At 32.0% G+C, this 18,624-nt stretch overlaps 1 protein-coding gene and 1 pseudogene across 3 annotated transcripts; both read right to left on the bottom strand.

Moving 5' to 3' along the window:
- Positions 1 to 497: 497 nt before the first annotated feature.
- LOC100810541 (mannan endo-1,4-beta-mannosidase 5-like) lies at positions 498 to 5,842 on the bottom strand (annotated as a pseudogene).
- A 2,881-nt stretch (positions 5,843 to 8,723) lies between these two features.
- On the bottom strand, positions 8,724 to 17,764 carry LOC100810009 (protein transport protein Sec24-like At3g07100). Of its 3 annotated transcripts, none has more exons than XR_413697.4 (14): positions 16,125 to 17,744; positions 15,903 to 16,041; positions 15,191 to 15,381; positions 14,268 to 14,375; positions 13,977 to 14,180; positions 13,304 to 13,535; positions 12,324 to 12,473; positions 12,041 to 12,197; positions 11,444 to 11,571; positions 11,033 to 11,355; positions 10,760 to 10,948; positions 9,406 to 9,643; positions 8,968 to 9,163; positions 8,724 to 8,804 (listed from the first exon to the last, which is right to left on the bottom strand). XR_413697.4 is itself a non-coding variant. In XM_006577140.4 (14 exons), exons 2-13 carry the CDS (start codon positions 17,157 to 17,159, stop codon positions 9,413 to 9,415), a joined length of 3,087 nt encoding a protein of 1,028 aa, XP_006577203.2. In that variant the 5' UTR covers positions 17,160 to 17,218; positions 17,613 to 17,764; the 3' UTR covers positions 8,724 to 9,163; positions 9,406 to 9,412. The 3 variants fall into 3 exon arrangements, 2 of the variants coding, with proteins under 2 accessions (XP_006577203.2, XP_003520784.2); XM_006577140.4 differs by having other exon boundaries at positions 8,724 to 9,163; positions 16,125 to 17,218; positions 17,613 to 17,764; XM_003520736.5 differs by having other exon boundaries at positions 8,724 to 9,163.
- Positions 17,765 to 18,624: the final 860 nt, after the last annotated feature.

Raw genomic sequence — 18,624 nt, 5'->3', positions numbered from 1 at the left:
AATTAACATTTAGGCATAATTTAATTAGATTAGAAAGTGATTTAGTTTAAATTGGGACGGTTTAATAAAGTGATTTAGTTCGATTATTTATTTCACTCTTATGAATAGTTAAAAAATTTAAAAAATCAAACTAAATTGCTTTATAAAATAGTTCAATTCAAATTGAATCATAAAATGATTCGGTTTTAATTGAACTCTTTTAAAAAAATGATTTGATTTAGTTTTTTTACAAAATAATTTATTTTTTAAAATCCAATTTGGTTTAAATTAAAAAAATTCAATTTAATATTTTTACACACCCTTAATTATAACTTAGGGTGCTCAATAAAGCATGATAAATTGTATTATATTTAAAGGCACATTTATTGATTCAAAGTGTTATTTTGAATTTTCTTTCTTATTAGTTATTATGATATCATACTGTCCCACCCACCATTTTGATGGCTAGTGACATTGAATTATTTGATTACAAGAGAAGGATATTTTTTTACATACAATTATTCAAGATTTGACATTTTTTTAGATTGTGGAGTGATGACATTGGTCGTGGAAGGATTTTCATTGAAGATGACTTTATAACCATCACGCAAGTCATCAATTCCCTAGGCCATTAGTTGCCAAAAAAGTCCACCTCCCATTATTGAATATGAAATTGTATAGTTTCTCAAAGTAATCATCTCTTTTATCAACACCATATATTTGAAGACCTTGAAGACTTTCCCAACTCAGTGACAAAAATGAGTTTTCCTACAACAAACATTTGAGTCTTGAATATGGGCTTGGAACCATTTGCTAACAAAGTCGTTTTAAGCAGTTTCATCTACGTTCGATATCCTAAATCCAAATTCACCTTATACATTAGCATCCATTGACTCACACCACTGGCAATATACACTATATTGCATGGATTTTATTCTATATATGGAATAAATGAAAAATAATTATAGAGGATTTACCATTGATCAGGGTAGAGATGGATGGTGACAAAATCAATTTTAGGAACGTGGTGTTATAAATGAAATCAGTTCTTACTTGATATCCACAGTTGAATTATTTCTTTTTTCGACATTGATTCACCATAAAATCCTTCAAGCCTTACTTCAAGTAAATGATTGTTATCAATAGATTTAACATAGGTTGCCATCTCCTTCACCCAATCATGCAATATTTAACAAAGTTTTTGTATATATCTCAACAACTTTATTTTTATGATCTCAAGTAAGAATTATGTAATCATGACACTTTGTAAAACAAAGACCCCAAAAAAAGGAGACCTGAATTGATTTTTGGGAGTAGTCATTTTGAAAATGAGATTCATTCATAAGTTTTCATCGAAAAATTATTAGATTATTCTTATATATCAATCCAGTTATAATATTCTTTCTTATAAGTACAATCTACATTACAATCCAAATTTACAAAAGATTTAAATAATTGAAAAATATATTATATTAATTAACTAATTGGTTACATAGCTTAGTTTGTATGAACGATAGACTGTTAGTATATATATATATATATACTCCATCATATTTAATTTTTTTAAATCACTCAAAATATTAAACAAGTTGCATCATGGATGAATTTCGGTCGACAAACCCATCAATGCATAACGAAATTAAGACAATTGCTAACTAGAATGCCAATTTAATTAAAGATTTACAAAAACTCTTGAACAAGTCCAATTTGAGCTACATAACTATTTTTACTTAAATTTATGTATGTTCACATATTTAAATGCATATTCGGTACAATTTTTTTAATATAATTAATTTTCATTTTTTAAGAAGCTGTGAAAAAAAATCCTTTAAAGAAGAAGCCGTAAAAATGATTATTTTATCAAAATAAATTAAATTAAATACACACCATACTATAGTTTACTTATTAAATTTATATTAACTAGCATATAAAAAATACATATGATTTCAGAATTTTTGGTTATTATGTAAAAAATAACATTTAATCACAATTATTATATTAATTGACTGTTCATATTACGTATTTAATTACAAATCTCATGTAATCTTTGAGTAAAAAAAACATGTAAATTTGTAATTAGATACGTAATTTAAATAATTATTTTTAATATAATAATTATAATTAAATATTCTCAACTCCCTCAATTGGCATTCTTACTTTGACGTGATTTTTGTAGTGTTCCTTAACGATGGGACGTGTGAAGAAGTCATGTCATTGTTTATATATTAACCATGTTCTCTTGCCCATTAAACATATTGACTCTTCCTACCATAATCATTCTAGTTATTTACTAGACTTAGTATCAGTTGCACCCCATTTTTTCCTGCTCCTAAAATTACAAAATCCAATCCCTACAAAACAGAGTTCACCAAAGAGCACCAAATTAATTAAAATGCCATCGGAACAAATACAAATTATTGTAAAACAAACAGTAAAATTGTATATAATAAAGTTTGGCATCATCATTCCACTTTGCCCAAAGAATTAGTCACTACAAAATATATTCTCTATTTTTTAATTTGTCTCGTTTTATTAAAATGCATGCATCGTATTTATTCATTCTCCTTTACAAAAAAAAGTCATATCCTTTTGGTGCCTAATTGATAGAAACTAAAGACTACGAATGATACACTTTCATAAATGAGAGCAAAACGAGATAAATTATTTTTGAAGAACTAAAAATAAATATTACTCTATTTGTAAGTATTAAAAGCACATTTTAACATAAAATATTATATAATTTTTACATTGTTTTTTGAGACTTTTTTTTAAGAAAGGGATAAAGTACAATTTCATATATAAGTGGCTTAGGGGTGTTCAAAACCGAACCAACCCAAACAGAAAATTGTAAATCGTAAAAAAAAAAACTGGAATTCAAACCAAACCACGAGTTTTTGGATTAGTTTGATTTTTTTTTTATAGAAAACGAACGGTTTGATTCGATTTCAGTTTCTAACTGAAAATTCAAACCAAACTGAACCAAACCGCATATTTACATATTATATATATATATATATATTAATTTTTATTTTAGTATGTGTGACATTACCCGTTAGGAGCGGATTGCGTTTCAATTTCAAGGGAAGATTCTCAAGAACAAATTATTGTAGGGAAAATTTGCAAAAATTTATGTTTGATTAGTATCTGAAAGTGTTTGTATGACATGATTTATACATTTTCAATTCAACTCACTATTGAGTATTAAAAGAAATATTAATTCTTTGAGTGTTTTATTTGAATTATTGTTGTAGCAAATTTTTATGAATTACTTGAATCAATTTACTATTTTATGTTTTTATACTTTATTTTCTTAAGGAATATTTAGATCTATAACATGTTATTTTTTATTATGATTATAAACAAGATTTTATAATTAAAAAAAAACCAAAAATATACCCAACCGTACCACATAGATTGGTTTGATTTGATTTAAATTTTATTTTTTAAAAAATTAAAACCAAATCAAACCGTATGTTAATTTATTGTTGGGCTCGGACTTAATTTTGAAAAAAAAATAGTCCAAATCACACCGTGAACCCCTAACATGGCTTTTAGAAAGAATAATTTCAGTAAAAAAAAAAAAAAGGAGGTTGCAAGTATTTTTATTATCAAATTAATAAAATTATTTGATAAAAGATTTTAAAAATATTATTTTTCCCTCGTTGAATACCTTTCATATACTAGTAATTGTTTTCAAAGTCATGCACTTAATATAATTTTTTATTGTGAAATAAAAATAATTAATACATTTAATTATTCTTGAAAAAAAAAATCCTACACATCCGTGCACGCTATAAAAACATACATTTATTTAGGTAATACATTAAGATACCCTGAAGACATTTTCGTTGTAAGAATCGGGAGAAATTTGAAGGATATTATAACCTCCATGTTGAATGCCTAGATTCTTATTACATTAAAATTATGCTGAAAAGTTTCTTAAAAAATTGTAGTGACCATAGAACTGGTAGATGAATCAACTTGGTTTCTCTGTGCTCTCCATTCAAAAATCATGAAAATAGTATTGTTTTTGAATAAAAAGCACAAAGACAACTTAAAAAATGACAACAAAAAAATCAGATCTTAAATTGATTGAATAAGAATTGAATTCATTTAAGTAGGATCATTTTTCATTTATATAAAAAAATAAATGTCACTTCGATGAATGAAATCACCATATATAAAATATTATTTTCATGATTGAGTTTTTGTGTGAGTGATGATGACTATTACCAATAATCATGCAATTTTTGTATTTATCAACAATAATCAATGTCATCATAAAAGCCATTAATACCAAGTTTTTGGAATCCCATGGCTTAGTCCCACAATTCACAAAACCCAAAAAGTTCATCTTGTTTTTCATTTCACTGGATTTTAATTAACTTATGGAATCGGGCAAAAATTAAAGAAAGAGAACAAAGAAGCAAGAGAGAACAAAAATTTCAAGAGACGATGAAAAATAGACAACTAAGATGAGGTTTATATAGAGATGGAACATCAATGAAACAATTATGAGTATTATGCTTCATGCAGAGGTCTCATCATAAACTGAAATATGTGATCGGTGGAATTCAGTCAAAACTTCTTCCTATTGGACTCCACATTTAAAGATAAGTCTCGTGTTCAGTTATTTTGTGAATTAAAAAAAGATAACACAAGTACTTGTTTTAAGGATATATAAATATAAGTAAATAAATGAATGTTAAGAGTAAAAAAAATCTATTCAACGAATTTTTGTTTCAAGCAAAGGAGTAAACAAAACCACCATTATTTTGTGCCTTTAGTTAAGGATACCATAATTTGAAATGGATGTTGTAATGTTTCTGATAGTTTCCTAATGTGTACTTGATTATCATATAGTCCAAAAACTATTTTAAAGAAATTATTTGTTTTTTTAAATAAAATGTTTTCTTTTTAAATAAACTCTGTTTGGTGGTCTACCAAAAAATATTGAGAAATAATAACAACATATTATTATATAACACCACTATTTTGAGAACACACTCGATCTTATACATTTTTATAATCTTTATATTAGTTGAAATTTATTTTAAATCATAAGACGCCCTATCAAACATCTCTTATACTTTCATAATTTTTAATAAATTTTAACTAATTAAAAAATGTATTATAAAAATATGTTAAAGTTGAATTAAAAAAATAAAAAATAAAAATCTTAAAATGTGTTGCTAACACTCCTTAAAAAAACTTTGTTTGGTGCCAATTCATTTTTTCATTAATTTGTTTAAAATATTAGATTTTCCGCCACTCTCTCTATTTCGCTGTTAGGATATGGCCTTATGGTTCATTAGAGTTTTTTTTTTTTTACATTTAAAATTACAAGTTGATAATTTAATTAATATTTTTTGACATTTATTTAATATTTTTTATTTCTTAATATCATTTATTTTATGATATTGTATATATTATTATTTTTTATCCTGATAAGAAAATAATTAATATCATTCAATTTTTAATTAATAAGTAAATAAATGCATTATTTTCTTAAAAAATGACAAATAAAAATCAATAACAGTAACAACTACACTAAAATAAAACAGAAAAACAACAACATGATTTGATAATATGTTTTTTTAATTTCTAACTAATTTTATCATGTACAAATTATATCTAAAAAAATCATGTATGAATTATGATAGGGTGCCGTCCTCCTTTAAGCTTAGTCCATACTCCATAGTGTCGTTGTCGTGAATTCGTGCAATACCAAAATTGATGAGCGTTTTTCCAGTCACGTTAGAGAACCGAACCACTTTTATTATTTTTCTTCTTCTTCTCCATAAAATGTTGAGGTTAACAAAGATATCAAACAAACACGTACCTTAACAACCAATGTCGTCATCGAGTTAATGATACTCATCAATGTCCCTCTCTTATTAATTTATCAGTCATGTTCATTTAGTCTATTAAAAATAATTAGTAACAAATTGAAATCAAAAATATTTTAATAAAGATATAGTAGCATTTCATGTTTCATTTAATATTTTAAAATTATTTACAAGTACTCTAGAAATTTATACGTGTTAATATAATTAACGCCTTTTGCCTTTTGTGCTATTTATTTGCGTCCTTAAGCTTGACCGTTGCTTTTTCTCACGGCAGATCTATTCTATCGGAAGAAAGTCATAACATAATTGGCTATGTGCCTGTCATATCATTGGTGGTTACAGTATGAGAACGTAGGGAAAAAACTTGTTAAGATATATTATTCATTTATCTTTTACATATATCTACACGTATCTTAAGAATATACTCTATCAAAAAAATATTTTTTTATCTAAATTTTGTGTATTTAAAATCTAAATACTAGATTAAAGCTTCAATGACCCCTTTCTTCTTGAATTATCAATATCAGATCACTTTCTTCAACAAAATACAAAAAATTCAATATCAGATTATTGGTTTGAATTCAAAAGAATCTGGCTTCAAAAGAAGAAAAACCCAAAAGGATCCGATCTAGTCCAACAGTTTCTAACTTTCTAATTAGGGAATCTCATTTTTTGAAAAATATATAACCTTATGTTCGAATAAAACACGAAAATATACCTTTTTCCATCTAAAATGAATTTTCAGAACTTCAATTTTGTAGTAAACTAGAGCAATGAGCCCCTATGCAGATGCAGGGCAGCAGGAAAAAAAATGATCGATTTTCTTTGAAAGGAAAAAAAAAGTAAAAAACCTAAATAGTCAAATTTGTTATTAAAAATAGAAGGGATTAACAAATTGGTCCTTAAATATGAAAAATTTAAATTTAATTTGTGAATGTATAAAAGTAGGCAAATTAGTCTTATGATTTGAAATTGTTGATCCAATTCAAGGGGGCAAGGAGGGAGTGAAATATCATCTTATTCAATCCTAGTTTCAAATCTTATTCAATTTATGTTGGGAAATATATTTTTTTATAATTTAAAATTTAAAGTAAATATTTTTTTAAAGATAAAAGTTATTTCCTATCTATTTATTTCTATCTTTTAGAAATTGTGTTTGATTAAGTCTTCAGAAATTTAAGAGTTATTGTTATGCTTGTTATTAGTTTGTTACTAGTTACGATATTTGGGATGCGCATTTGGTGATGATTTTTTTTTATAGCTTCCCCTTATAAAATTATATTATATTATTATAACTATATGTTTTGAAGTATGATGTTCTTTTTGATTTGGAATCCTTTCAATGAACTCTTTTAAACTCTTCTATTATTAAATTTGATATTTTGTACTAATTGATTATTATAAACTTTGTATGTATTATGGTTCTATTTAAACTTATTCTACCGCTATACTTATTGTTTATGTCTTCCTAATTATTTATGTAACAGCTTATTACCATGTATAGTTAGTTAGCCACTAAAGATCAATATGACGATTTGATTTGAGAGTATGTTTATAGAATTTGGCTACAAGGCAGTGCTTTGGGTACTCAGCTCCCCACAACCTAGAATCATCTTGAGAAAGGGATTTGATGCGGTGGAGGAGGTCTTGTTTCACGCGGAAAGAAATATAAAGTTGATTAGTGATTATGTTCAGATCACTTTGTATAGAAATATAAGTCACAAAAACAGAATTTCAAGCGATAACTGCATGGAAAAGGCTTTATCACGATCTACAGCTGGAAGTTTCCATGAGAATTTGTGAATCAAACACCTAGAAACGTAGGCAATTTTATGCATGAGATAGCAATACTATATACAAGTTGCATATAAACAAAGAAGGCAATGAAGGAAATTTTCAAGCCACAATGGATTCATCCACCTTTTGCACATCTAATACCCATTACAGCTTCCCGCTTAATTTTTCTTTGGGATTTAGATGTTTAAAAGGTTTATGCATCCATTATGTCTTGAAACTGTATGGGATTTTTTTTAATTGTAATTTTGGTCATATTTAATTCTTAATAGGTGATTTTGGTCTTTTATTTTTTTAGGATTTTAGTCTTTATATTTTAAAAATTAGTAATTTTAATTAAAAATTTAATTTTATATACATTTATTTCATATATTTTTTACAGTTAACTAATCAATTATTTCTTGATTATACTTTAAATAAATATGTTAGATCTAATTTTCAATTGAAAATAAAATTAATTTTTTTAAAAAAATATGAGGATTAAAATATTAAAATATAAAAATAAAAATATAAGTTAAAAATTAAAGGGGATTAAAATTGTAATTTAATTTTTTCAGCGCCTATATGGTTTAACACAAATTAAAAAATGATTCTCGTACATTTTCACGAAATCTAAGAAATAGATAGTATAATTTATGCTAATATAATTTTGACCTTTTGCTTCATTTTATATAATTGTGCCATTGAATTTGTTTTGAATGCACATGTATTAGGCTTTGGTATAAATAGGGAATGTATTGAATTATTATGAATTTTATGTTGCTAATAATTTTTTTTGACAGATTTCACGTCTAATTGTTTAATCAAAATAATTTTTTTAACATTTTACAAAACCTCCCAAATTATTTATTTATTTAACATAATTTATCTCACCACCAGGAAAGGAGCTCCAACGTGACTACTAATTGTCTTGTAAAAATTAATTAATTTTGGAAATTGTATTGCTATAGCAATTTAAACCCAATGGATTGATCAAGACTTTAGTCTCGCACTCAGAGTGGCACCATCTTTTCCTATAATTTCTATGGACCAAAAAATAAATTAAATTTCAATTTGAAAAAAAACAAAGTTTCAACATTAAAATATCAGAATAAATAATAATTTTCAACAAACAAAATTTAAGATTTCGCAAGACCAATTTGACATGCCATCTCTTCTCAGTTCTCTGTCTACTTTCTTTTTCTACAATGAAAGAATCAACCATAAGATGACGACAAAAGGAAATATAAAACAGAAAGTGACAACTAATCTCACAAGGTAAAGTAACCAAAAAAGTGTTTCTTTCTTCCCTCTATATCAAAAACATGAAAACACGTTTAAATTCAATCTCTGTGGTAGAGTTCACCTAACGGATACATCCCAGGATGAATCAACAATCTCTCAAAAGCATGCTTCTCACAAGTCACGATCAATTAGCCAGGTCAAGAATGCTTCTCCAAGCACCCCCAAAGGACAGATTTAATATATCTCCAATGCAGAAAGAAATGGTCGTCACTTGTGAGACAAATAGCAGACCTGACTTGCTTATTTAGCCAGGGAAGCTGCCAAAAGGGAATCAATATACAAAGTTGATAAGTGATTATGTTCAGATCACCGTAAATAGGAATTTAAAACAAATTCTGCCTTCTGGACACTAAAACAGAATCTCAAGGACAACACTACAGTAGTCAAAGCCAAAGATACTAGATATTCATAACCAAAAAAATCAGTGTCCATTGGTAATCCTTGAAAAATCACCAGATTTAACTTTGATTTCCTAAAGAGGATCACAAGTCACGCATACCTATATATTATGATTGCTGCACTTGTCGGGATATCTGCAGCATCCATTCAGCATACCCACTGTTACCACCCATCTGGTCCTCAACAAGGTTTGAAAGAAGGAGGAATCCTTCTTTGGGTTGTTCACCTTGCCTCACAAGGTGGCACAACTGGTAATATGCACGATCTGTATATCTCAACTTCTCAAGTACCTTCACCAGCCTCCTTGACATTTCATTATCATGCTCACTGAGAGTAGTCTGTTTAAAGAAATAAAGCATACACACAGCACCTTGTTCCATTAGATAAATACAAGAGGAATACACAAACATATCTACTCTACAATGATTTGATGCTATGAATTGCCATACAAGAAGTTATTCAATTGAGTTAAGAATAATATCTATCAATATCATTGCATCTAAATGTCAATCCTTAAGAATAAAATTTGTATAGGATAAATCATAGTTATCAAACTCAGATAGCGACGTGTAGCAGCTGAGATAATGGCATGGCCATTGCATGGAGAAAAGAACAGAGGTGGTTCAGGAAGTGCTTCAGAGTTTAAAACAGAGAAAATAATGGTGGTTGGGTGTTGCCAAAAATACTGTCAGACGGAACCCATAGATGGGTAGTCTGGGTAGACAGGTGTTTGGTCACACAGGAGAGAGAAGCATGGAAAACTGTATCCAAGTAGTTTCTTTTTGTTTTTTTTTTTTTAGTTTTGAAAAGGGAGGATGAAAATCTCTAATTTGCCCCCAACAAACCCCCAAAATGTCACAGCATTGAGGCAAAATGGGATTTCAAAAATGCTTCCCTGTAGCGCCATAATAGCTGGTTATTTTCACTGTGATTGCAACTGCAGTCACCATTCAAAAATGCACCATCATGCAAACTTTGTAGCAGCCCAAGGCTGCACTACACCACTATACCACACTATCAATGAACGTCACACAAAAGCTGGCCATTGAATCAAGTGTTCTATCATGAAGATGATGCTCATCATAGAATTTCATAGTTAATTATAACTACTGTATAGTTAAATGAAATCACATGGGTAACGTACAATATTTCTTTTCAATTCTAATATAAAAATATCAAAGATTAAAAACCTTATCCCATTAAGTGAGGTTGGTTACAGAGATCACACCACGCCATTTGGCTACATGCATGCAAGATCAATGCGATTTTATTTCATTAAGAACCAAAAAGCAACCAACATCAATTTGAACAAGAGATAAAAGTTAGAAAGAAAAAACAAAAAATAAATAAAAAAAAGATGCATCTGCTCAATGTGACAACCTATAATAAACTCTCCTCTGCCTTGAAAAATACCTATTATGAACCTGTTTTTGAATAGCAAGAATATACAATACCTTTGATAGTTCTGCTGCAAAGTCTGCCCCAAGTAAATTCTTGGCTATATCAGGTGAAATCACCCGACCAAACCATATAATGAACCGGAAACCATCATCATAAATATAAAGGCCTCTAGAGTCTAAGCTCTCCCCAGTCAAAGGTAACCTTCTCTCAACACTTTTTAAGTCATCAGCCTGTACAGATGCCTGGAACACCGGAGGAATTAATAAGTCACTTGTCTTTCACTATGACCATATTATTGGTATCTTTTTAAGGTAAGCAACGTATACCTTCAGAAGATATTCATCAAGTCGAATTAAGCTAGGATAGAGAAGTTTCAACAGTCTTTTTATTGATACAGTCATCATTATGTGTCCTGCAGCACACCGTTCATCCAGTGGAACATCGCCATACCCTCCACGTAAAGCTGTTGATCTACAAAGGGCTAATCCATACAACATTAAGAACTTTAAAGACTCAGGATATATCATTCTGTTTGCCAAGCGATGTTGCACAGAATAAAGATTTCGATATTCCCTGAGGGCTTTCACAACTCTTAGTTGAACAGCACTCCGTGCATCTTCCAGTTTTTGGGACAATGTTTTCTCAATTGCTGCAATTATGAAGGAACTGTTTAAGATAAAAAGCAACTATCATCCATCACATATGATGTCTCTGGACCAGAAGTCCAGTTTACCTACCTAGCCTACTTAACAGTGATACAATTGCACCCGTATCAGCCAGCCGATAGATATCTGCTAACTCTGTAACTACTGGAACTGCCATTGTGTGTACTCTTATTCGCCTTTCACCACAAGATGCAGTATATCTATTTTGTTGTTATGGATGCAACTAGCTTAGAAACAATTTCACATAAGATTAAATTTATTTTTTGTACTTCCCAAGGAAACAAACTCTCGAAAAGTATAACTGAATGTCTAAGGACAGCATCTCAAATAGAGATAGTCATTCCTTTGGGGAAAGAATAACTTAACAATATTTCAATGCATAAAAAGTGAATGAATCTCTTAACTTTAAATATACCAGGAAGGCAACAATTCCAACAAGTAACATAAATGGCTGAAGTACAGGAATGAATAAAGGAGGATAGCATTAGGTAGTCAACAGCCAACATAATTTGGCAAATATCAATTATACGCTTTATGATGATAATACTTTTCAGATAAGAAAACATGTTATTCTTACATTACAATAAAGATATCTAGTATCGTAAACATTAGATTAAAAATTATGATTAATATTATAGCTCATCTCAAAAGTTATCAAAGAAAGGATACAACAATGCTACTTGCAAATACATTGTCTGAGTTGTCAACAATGTCTCTTCAAGTGATAACTGCATGGCAAAGGCTTTATCACAATCTACAGCAGGAAGTGCTAACAAATCAGTGGACCTCAGCATGAAGTTTCCATGATAAGTTGTGAAGCGAACACCTAAAAATATAGGCAATTATCAGCAATTTTATGCATGTAATACCATATATGAGTTGCATGGAACAGCAGATAAACAAAAGGAGGCAATGAAGAAAAGAATTTTCAAGCTATAATAGATGCACAGACCTTTTGCACATCTAATGCGCATTACAGCTTCCCATGCAGTTTCTCTGGTAAGGTCTCTCCTCAATTCATGTCTCAATTTCTCCCCATGAATGGCTGATTGGAAAGCTGGGTAGTAATACACTTGACCAGCAGTATACTTTGCCAGAGTTCCTAAACAGCCAGTAAATTATAAATACATAATTCACTTTGTCAAGTATAGGATCATTAGCATACCCGGGATATGTGCTAAGAAGAACACATATGCTGACTCTGGGAGAGAATCAAATCTAACAGAATTAGGGGGGGTGCATTATTTACAGAATAACTAAACATCATGCATAATTTGCTAATTCAATTAAGCATTTGCAGGCCAGTATTTTTGGCAACACATCCATGGAAGTCATTCAATTAAGTTTATTCAATGGTCAAAATAAAGTGACGAACTAACTTTGTAGAACTCTTAACTGTATACCAAAGTCATGCTGTCAAGTATCAAGGGAAGAGTGCAACCATTTGTGTACAATACAAAGTACTCAGACATATTAATTGGCAAGATTGCCATACTCCAAAAGCATTTTAAAATGAAGATGATACAAAATAAGATTTTAACATACTTTATAAACGGCTATAAAATCATGGGATTAAGACATCATAAAACATTGTTAAAAAAGTTGTTTATCATCTGTTGTACAGCTTTATAAAGCTGATTTTTGTTGTATCTTTTTTATATATTAGTTGTCATAGGCAGTAGCCTTTCTCTCTTTTCTGACCCTCTGATTGTCCTCTGTTTAGAACCCTCTTTTTACATACAATATACATCAGCAGAGAGAATAGTCAGTGATTTTGTGCCAATTTTCACATCTCAAGTCTCTCAAGTAACATTTTGTAACGATAAAGAACCATCCATTAGATTTATCAATTACAAGCCTTCCTATCCAAATTGTGGCTTTTTTTAGAGAATAAGAGTGTCGCATAATTTTGAAGAGACTGAAAAAACTTACCTAAGGAGGCTATGTCAGTGTACTTATCACTGAATGCATACACATTTGTTGAGATTTGGTACTTGGAAAACTCAGCAGCCATTTGTTTATAGAATGGATCATCAGGCAGTCTCAATCCATATTCTTTGTCTGTCCCGTAAACACGAGAATCATCTCCACGTAACTTCAAGCGGCCAACACCAAGAGATGGAAGTGTGTTTTGAAATATTAACAATTTCCCTCCAAGTTGACTCTGCAAAGTGATGCATGAAAAGACGACAACAAAGTAACGTATAAGAAAAATGACATTGCTAAATCAATGCAAAGGAAAAATGTACAGAAAACTCAATAAATTCTCAGTGGATGTAGTTCTCTTAAATTTAACCAACTAGAGGGCCCACCATTCTGCATAGAATGTAACTTGCTTCTCTATGGTTCATCTGATTTATTAAGTGACCTTTTGATAGTTTAGTGTGCCCAGCAATGTCCCAAGGCCATTTTTGGAGCTAGGAATTGAGCAAGCAATTAAATCTTAAAATATGTAATATAACAGTAACTTTGTATCAATTAATACCAGATTCATCCAATGTATTAAGTTCACTGCCTATTGAAAAAGAAGGAAAAAAAAAAAAACTAGCAACAGATATTTTGATAAGAAAAATCACCATTGAAGGATTAAAAGAGACTGACATACCATAACCATAAATGCAGCCTTAAGAGCAGGACCAAAAGCTGATTCCAAGTTTACATTGTCCTGGAACATGGTTGGCAAACTATCTAGGAAGGTTTCTACCACATTTCTTGATTCAGACAAGTTAACGAGAAGATCATCTGGCAGTGGAATAAATATATCATCGAGATCTGACACTACCAACATCTGTGGTTGAGTCAAGGAAGACTGCAAAAGCATAACACACAGGATAATTAGTATAAATTGAGGAAAGCCAGATATATTAATTGTGGTAATACTAATAACACAGCAAACCTTCATGTTATAAAAATGTATTGTGCTGTCAAAAGTTGCAAACCCTATTTGCGTACGTGGAAAGCCGGGCAGCTCATCTAAGCATGACTTTATTGTATTGGCTACAACCTGCATTTACGACAGTAACATCATCAGCGCGAAAAATAAAGTGCACTAAACACCTCAGAAATAGTTGGGACTTGGGACGAATTGTTAATTTATTAACCTCAAATGCAAAAAAGCATCCAACAACCCAAAGTTGCCCATAAATGTTTCTGAAGAAGTAAATGACTAAATGTTACTTCTAGGCAAATTTCATTTTTAATACTTGCCCTTTATGTAGGACAATTTTGTTCTTGCAATATCCAAAAGAAACCCATTTCTACAAAACTCATTTTGAGTAAATATTCCCAAAATAAAATTCAATCTTCTAAAAGTAATTCTTCAGAATTCATTCTATATGAAAGTAATCATGCACAAATTACCGATACATGCTCATGAAGCATAATAAATGAAGGTTAATAACTTAATATGCAACCCTCAAATACACATAAGAAATAAACTCAACCAATTATTGTGAGTTTCAGCAGTAAATAAATTACTCAAAGGAAATAAAATTGAACGATTAAAATAATCTAAAAAATATGATGTATAAAACTATAAATTTTAGTGAAAATGAAAACCATATTAATATGTTTTCTGGTGAGCAGACCATTTTCTTATCTAAATAATCTAATGTAAGACAAAATATGATAGCTCTTTTTTTATGGTAGCTGAAATAAAAATTTGTTTGTAACTGGTACTAATCCTGAATCTTTTAACTCACAAAAATAGGGCCACATGCTAACCAACAGTACAATTTATTATTTTTTCAAAAAAAAAACTGTAAAATCTATTAAAATGCTGTACAAGGTTACACATTGTGCTAAAAGTAAAGAACTCACCTCAATCATGCCACTTCTAACAGCAGATATGGAAACATCAATGAGGAAGAAATACACTGGTGGCATAGGAGGCCGCACCATGTACTCAGCAGGGGCAACAAATTCTACGGTCCCCTTTGTAAGCTCAGGTCGTTGATTTATATCAACTCTTTTTCCAGTTGCATCTAATTGAGCATAATATTCACTAGGAACTGTACATAACACTCTATATTAACATCATTACGAAGATAATGTTCAACCAATTACAATATGCATAACATAATATATTTCACATAAACAAGTAATTTTCCTAGCAGAAATTCTTAATCATGCAAGCAGGTTAACTGAATAGTTTAACATCATAGAATAGTTATGGTCCATTTATCACGATAGTAATAAACACAGTACAAAAACTGACATGAATATAGAGAGTAAAAAAATCATAGAACAAGTTTAGTCCCTCATGAAACTGAAACTTAATCCACCTTGCAAAGGTAAAAAAGTGAAGTATGTGATTATGAAATGCCCCTTTGGGCACATCCAATATAATCATTATAATGCAAATGACACAAACAGAAATAAATGAATTTTCAGAGCAACCAAGAAAACAGTTTCTCGTGATTAAAAGGTGCTGGCCTGAAGTGTTGAGTTGAGACTAAATTCCAACTATTTTCTTCTTTTGACTTTCTTTATCTTCAAAAGCAAAAGATGAGGTTATGAAAGTAAAAAGTACCATCGTTAAGCAAGGTACAGATGTTGCAACGGAACTTTCTTCCAGCTTCCGTAAATGTCATATAAGGATTCACATATGTGCGACATCTTCTGCAGCGGACAACACTAGCTGGAGCAAAATTAACTATAGGCACCTCTTCCTGAAAACAAAGAACAGCAAATAATTGAAAATAACATGACCCAGTATGTTTCTGCTCATCAAACAGGGTAAAGAAGCACTAACCCCATCAGGAGGTTCAGCAAGCGGACATACAACTGCTCCAAGAGGAAGATGCCACCTTGAAGCCAAGGACTGGGAGCTAGGAACTGCACTGGTTGTGAGTCGTAGATACCGGGGACTGCAGTTCATGGGATACATGTCAACCAAATTCTTTGGTTCAACATCACCTTCCAATGGCCTTGGAAGTTCCTTGGCATCAAATAATGGATCCATTGTTCCAGGACGAGTTTGCAATGTGAGTGCGTTGAAGTCTTCTGCCAAGCCCTGAATGGCACCCATTGGGGGCACAGATCCTGGCTGCTGCATTGGCTGGATACCTAGTGGGGGAGCCATTGGGGGTGATGGAACATAACCTCCTGGGTGAGACAAAAAAGGAGAAGAAGCCGCAGGCGGGACAGGCCCAAAATTTCCTTGATTAGCAGGGAACGAGGAGTGCATAGGTGGAGCTTGCATTTCAGGACTGGCATGCTTACTCGGGTACCCAGGAAAAGATGGCTGAATTGTAGGTGGCGGAGGAGGAAAATTTGAACCTAAATGTGCAGGAGCAGCACTTTGTGGCGGCGGCGGGGGAGAGCCCATTGGAACAGAAGGCATCTGTGGTTGAGCCGGAAGAGACGTGGGAAAAGGCAGTGCTTGACTAGGTGGAGATTGAATTGATGGCGGTAACATTGGCTGCGGAGGACCACGTGGCTGCATTGTTGGGGGAAAAGGCGGTGGCGGAAACTGCTGGAAAGGTCCAGCAGCCGGTGGGGCATTGGAAGGTCCCACTGGAGGAGGTACTGATGGATCATTGAACCTCCCTGGTGGTGCAGGTCTAAAACTGGGTGCTCCGGGTCTAACTGCAGCAGGTCCAGCCGACGAAAACCGCATGGCGCCTTGCGGTGGAGGAGCAGAAGGACTAGGGCGAAAAGAAGGAGGCTCTGATCCAGCCACGGGACCGGTTGACGAAAAAGGTGACACTGTCTGTGCAGCGGCAAAAGGCGATGAAGCAGGTCTTGAAGGAGGGAAGGTTGGACGACCAGGATTTTCAGTCCCCATAGATTATTAGAAAACAATCCAAATCACTTCTTCTCTCTAATTCAAATAAAACTTAAAACCTGTTCCATCACCAAGTCCGCCAGAAGAAAGCAATTCGATGCACGCAGTGTTCAATACATACATAAAAAGAAACCAAACACAACACAGTTCAAATCATCAATAATTGTAAAAAAGGGAAGCACTTTGGTTCACTTTGGCACGGTCAACTAGCCTCGGACGCATTGAAAATAGCACAAGTAGTAAGATGAATGAGAATTGAACATTGCTAAACTTAGATGAAGAAAGATTATAGGAGAAGGATACAGAGACGGAAGTGTTAGGGTTCTGAGAAGAACAGTAGGAGGCCTAATAGGTGATTTGGATTTAAGTGGATTTGTGATGTGACAGATCGAGAAAAATAGGGGAGGGGACATAGAAGAAGTTGGAAATTCAAATCGAGAGAGGATGACTCACCGAGTCGACGATTTGGATCGTAGAAGTAGAGGCTGATCCGCACCGCACGATTGAGCTAAACTCGGGTAAGGACCCTCTCTTCTGATACACCCAGACGAAGCAGAGAGCACCTTCTCTGCAAGGACTAGAACTCTACGAATTTCACCCTTCTTTCCTTTCTTTTTTTTTTTCCGGTTGTGGCCGTCGTTTGGGCTCGTGGTCCAACTTTTGGCTGGACTGTAATTGTAGGCCCATTTCTATTTATACATCCTCGAGAGGGGTGCTTTCGTGATTTCTTCTGCACATCAGAAACTTCCTGCACTACCCACGTTACTTTTGAAATGATCATTCCGAAAGTAATATAGGACGTACAGAAAGCAATTCCAGAGGTGCAGAAAGTAATTTTCCTTAGAGAGTTAGCTGCAAATGGTTGAAATTTTGAAATAGTCAAATAGACTTTTAAAATACATAAATACCAATTTTACTAACATTCATCACCGTTAGATATATAATTAAATAATTGGACGGTTCATATTATAAGATAGTAATTGGGTTAAAAAATATATTAAAATGAAGTAGTTGGGTTAAAAAAATATATCAAAATAAAATTATATATGAGAAGGCCATTTTAACCCTACTTTAAAAAAAAAACTAATTAAACCGAATCGTCGCCACCGTCACGAAGATAGAAAAGTGGAGGAGGACGGCAAAACACACCGCCGCCGTCAAGGCTAAGCCATTATAGATCACACGAGCCAAGACTGAACCACGTTCACGATGCTCTCTTTCTTATCCGCTTGCTCCCGCTCTTCACCACCGATAATGGAGTCCATGGTCGCATCCTTCTATCTTCAAAGTCGCCCCATGTTTGCTTCTAGATATGCGGCCTAGGTCTTTCTGTTTCCAGATCCATGGTACAACAAAGATGAAGAGAAAATAATTGAAACATCCCAGCTCTGCAACCTACGTTTTGTTTGCTTCCGTATCTATTGTGCATCAACGAAAAAAATTTGAAAGGCGCCACCGAAAATCG

The sequence above is a fragment of the Glycine max genome, chromosome 3 (assembly GCF_000004515.6).
Source record: "Glycine max cultivar Williams 82 chromosome 3, Glycine_max_v4.0, whole genome shotgun sequence".
In the NCBI taxonomy this organism is placed as follows: Eukaryota; Viridiplantae; Streptophyta; class Magnoliopsida; order Fabales; family Fabaceae; genus Glycine; species Glycine max.
Note: the sequence above shows the minus strand (reverse complement) of the source record. Positions and strands in the feature narration are given on the sequence as shown.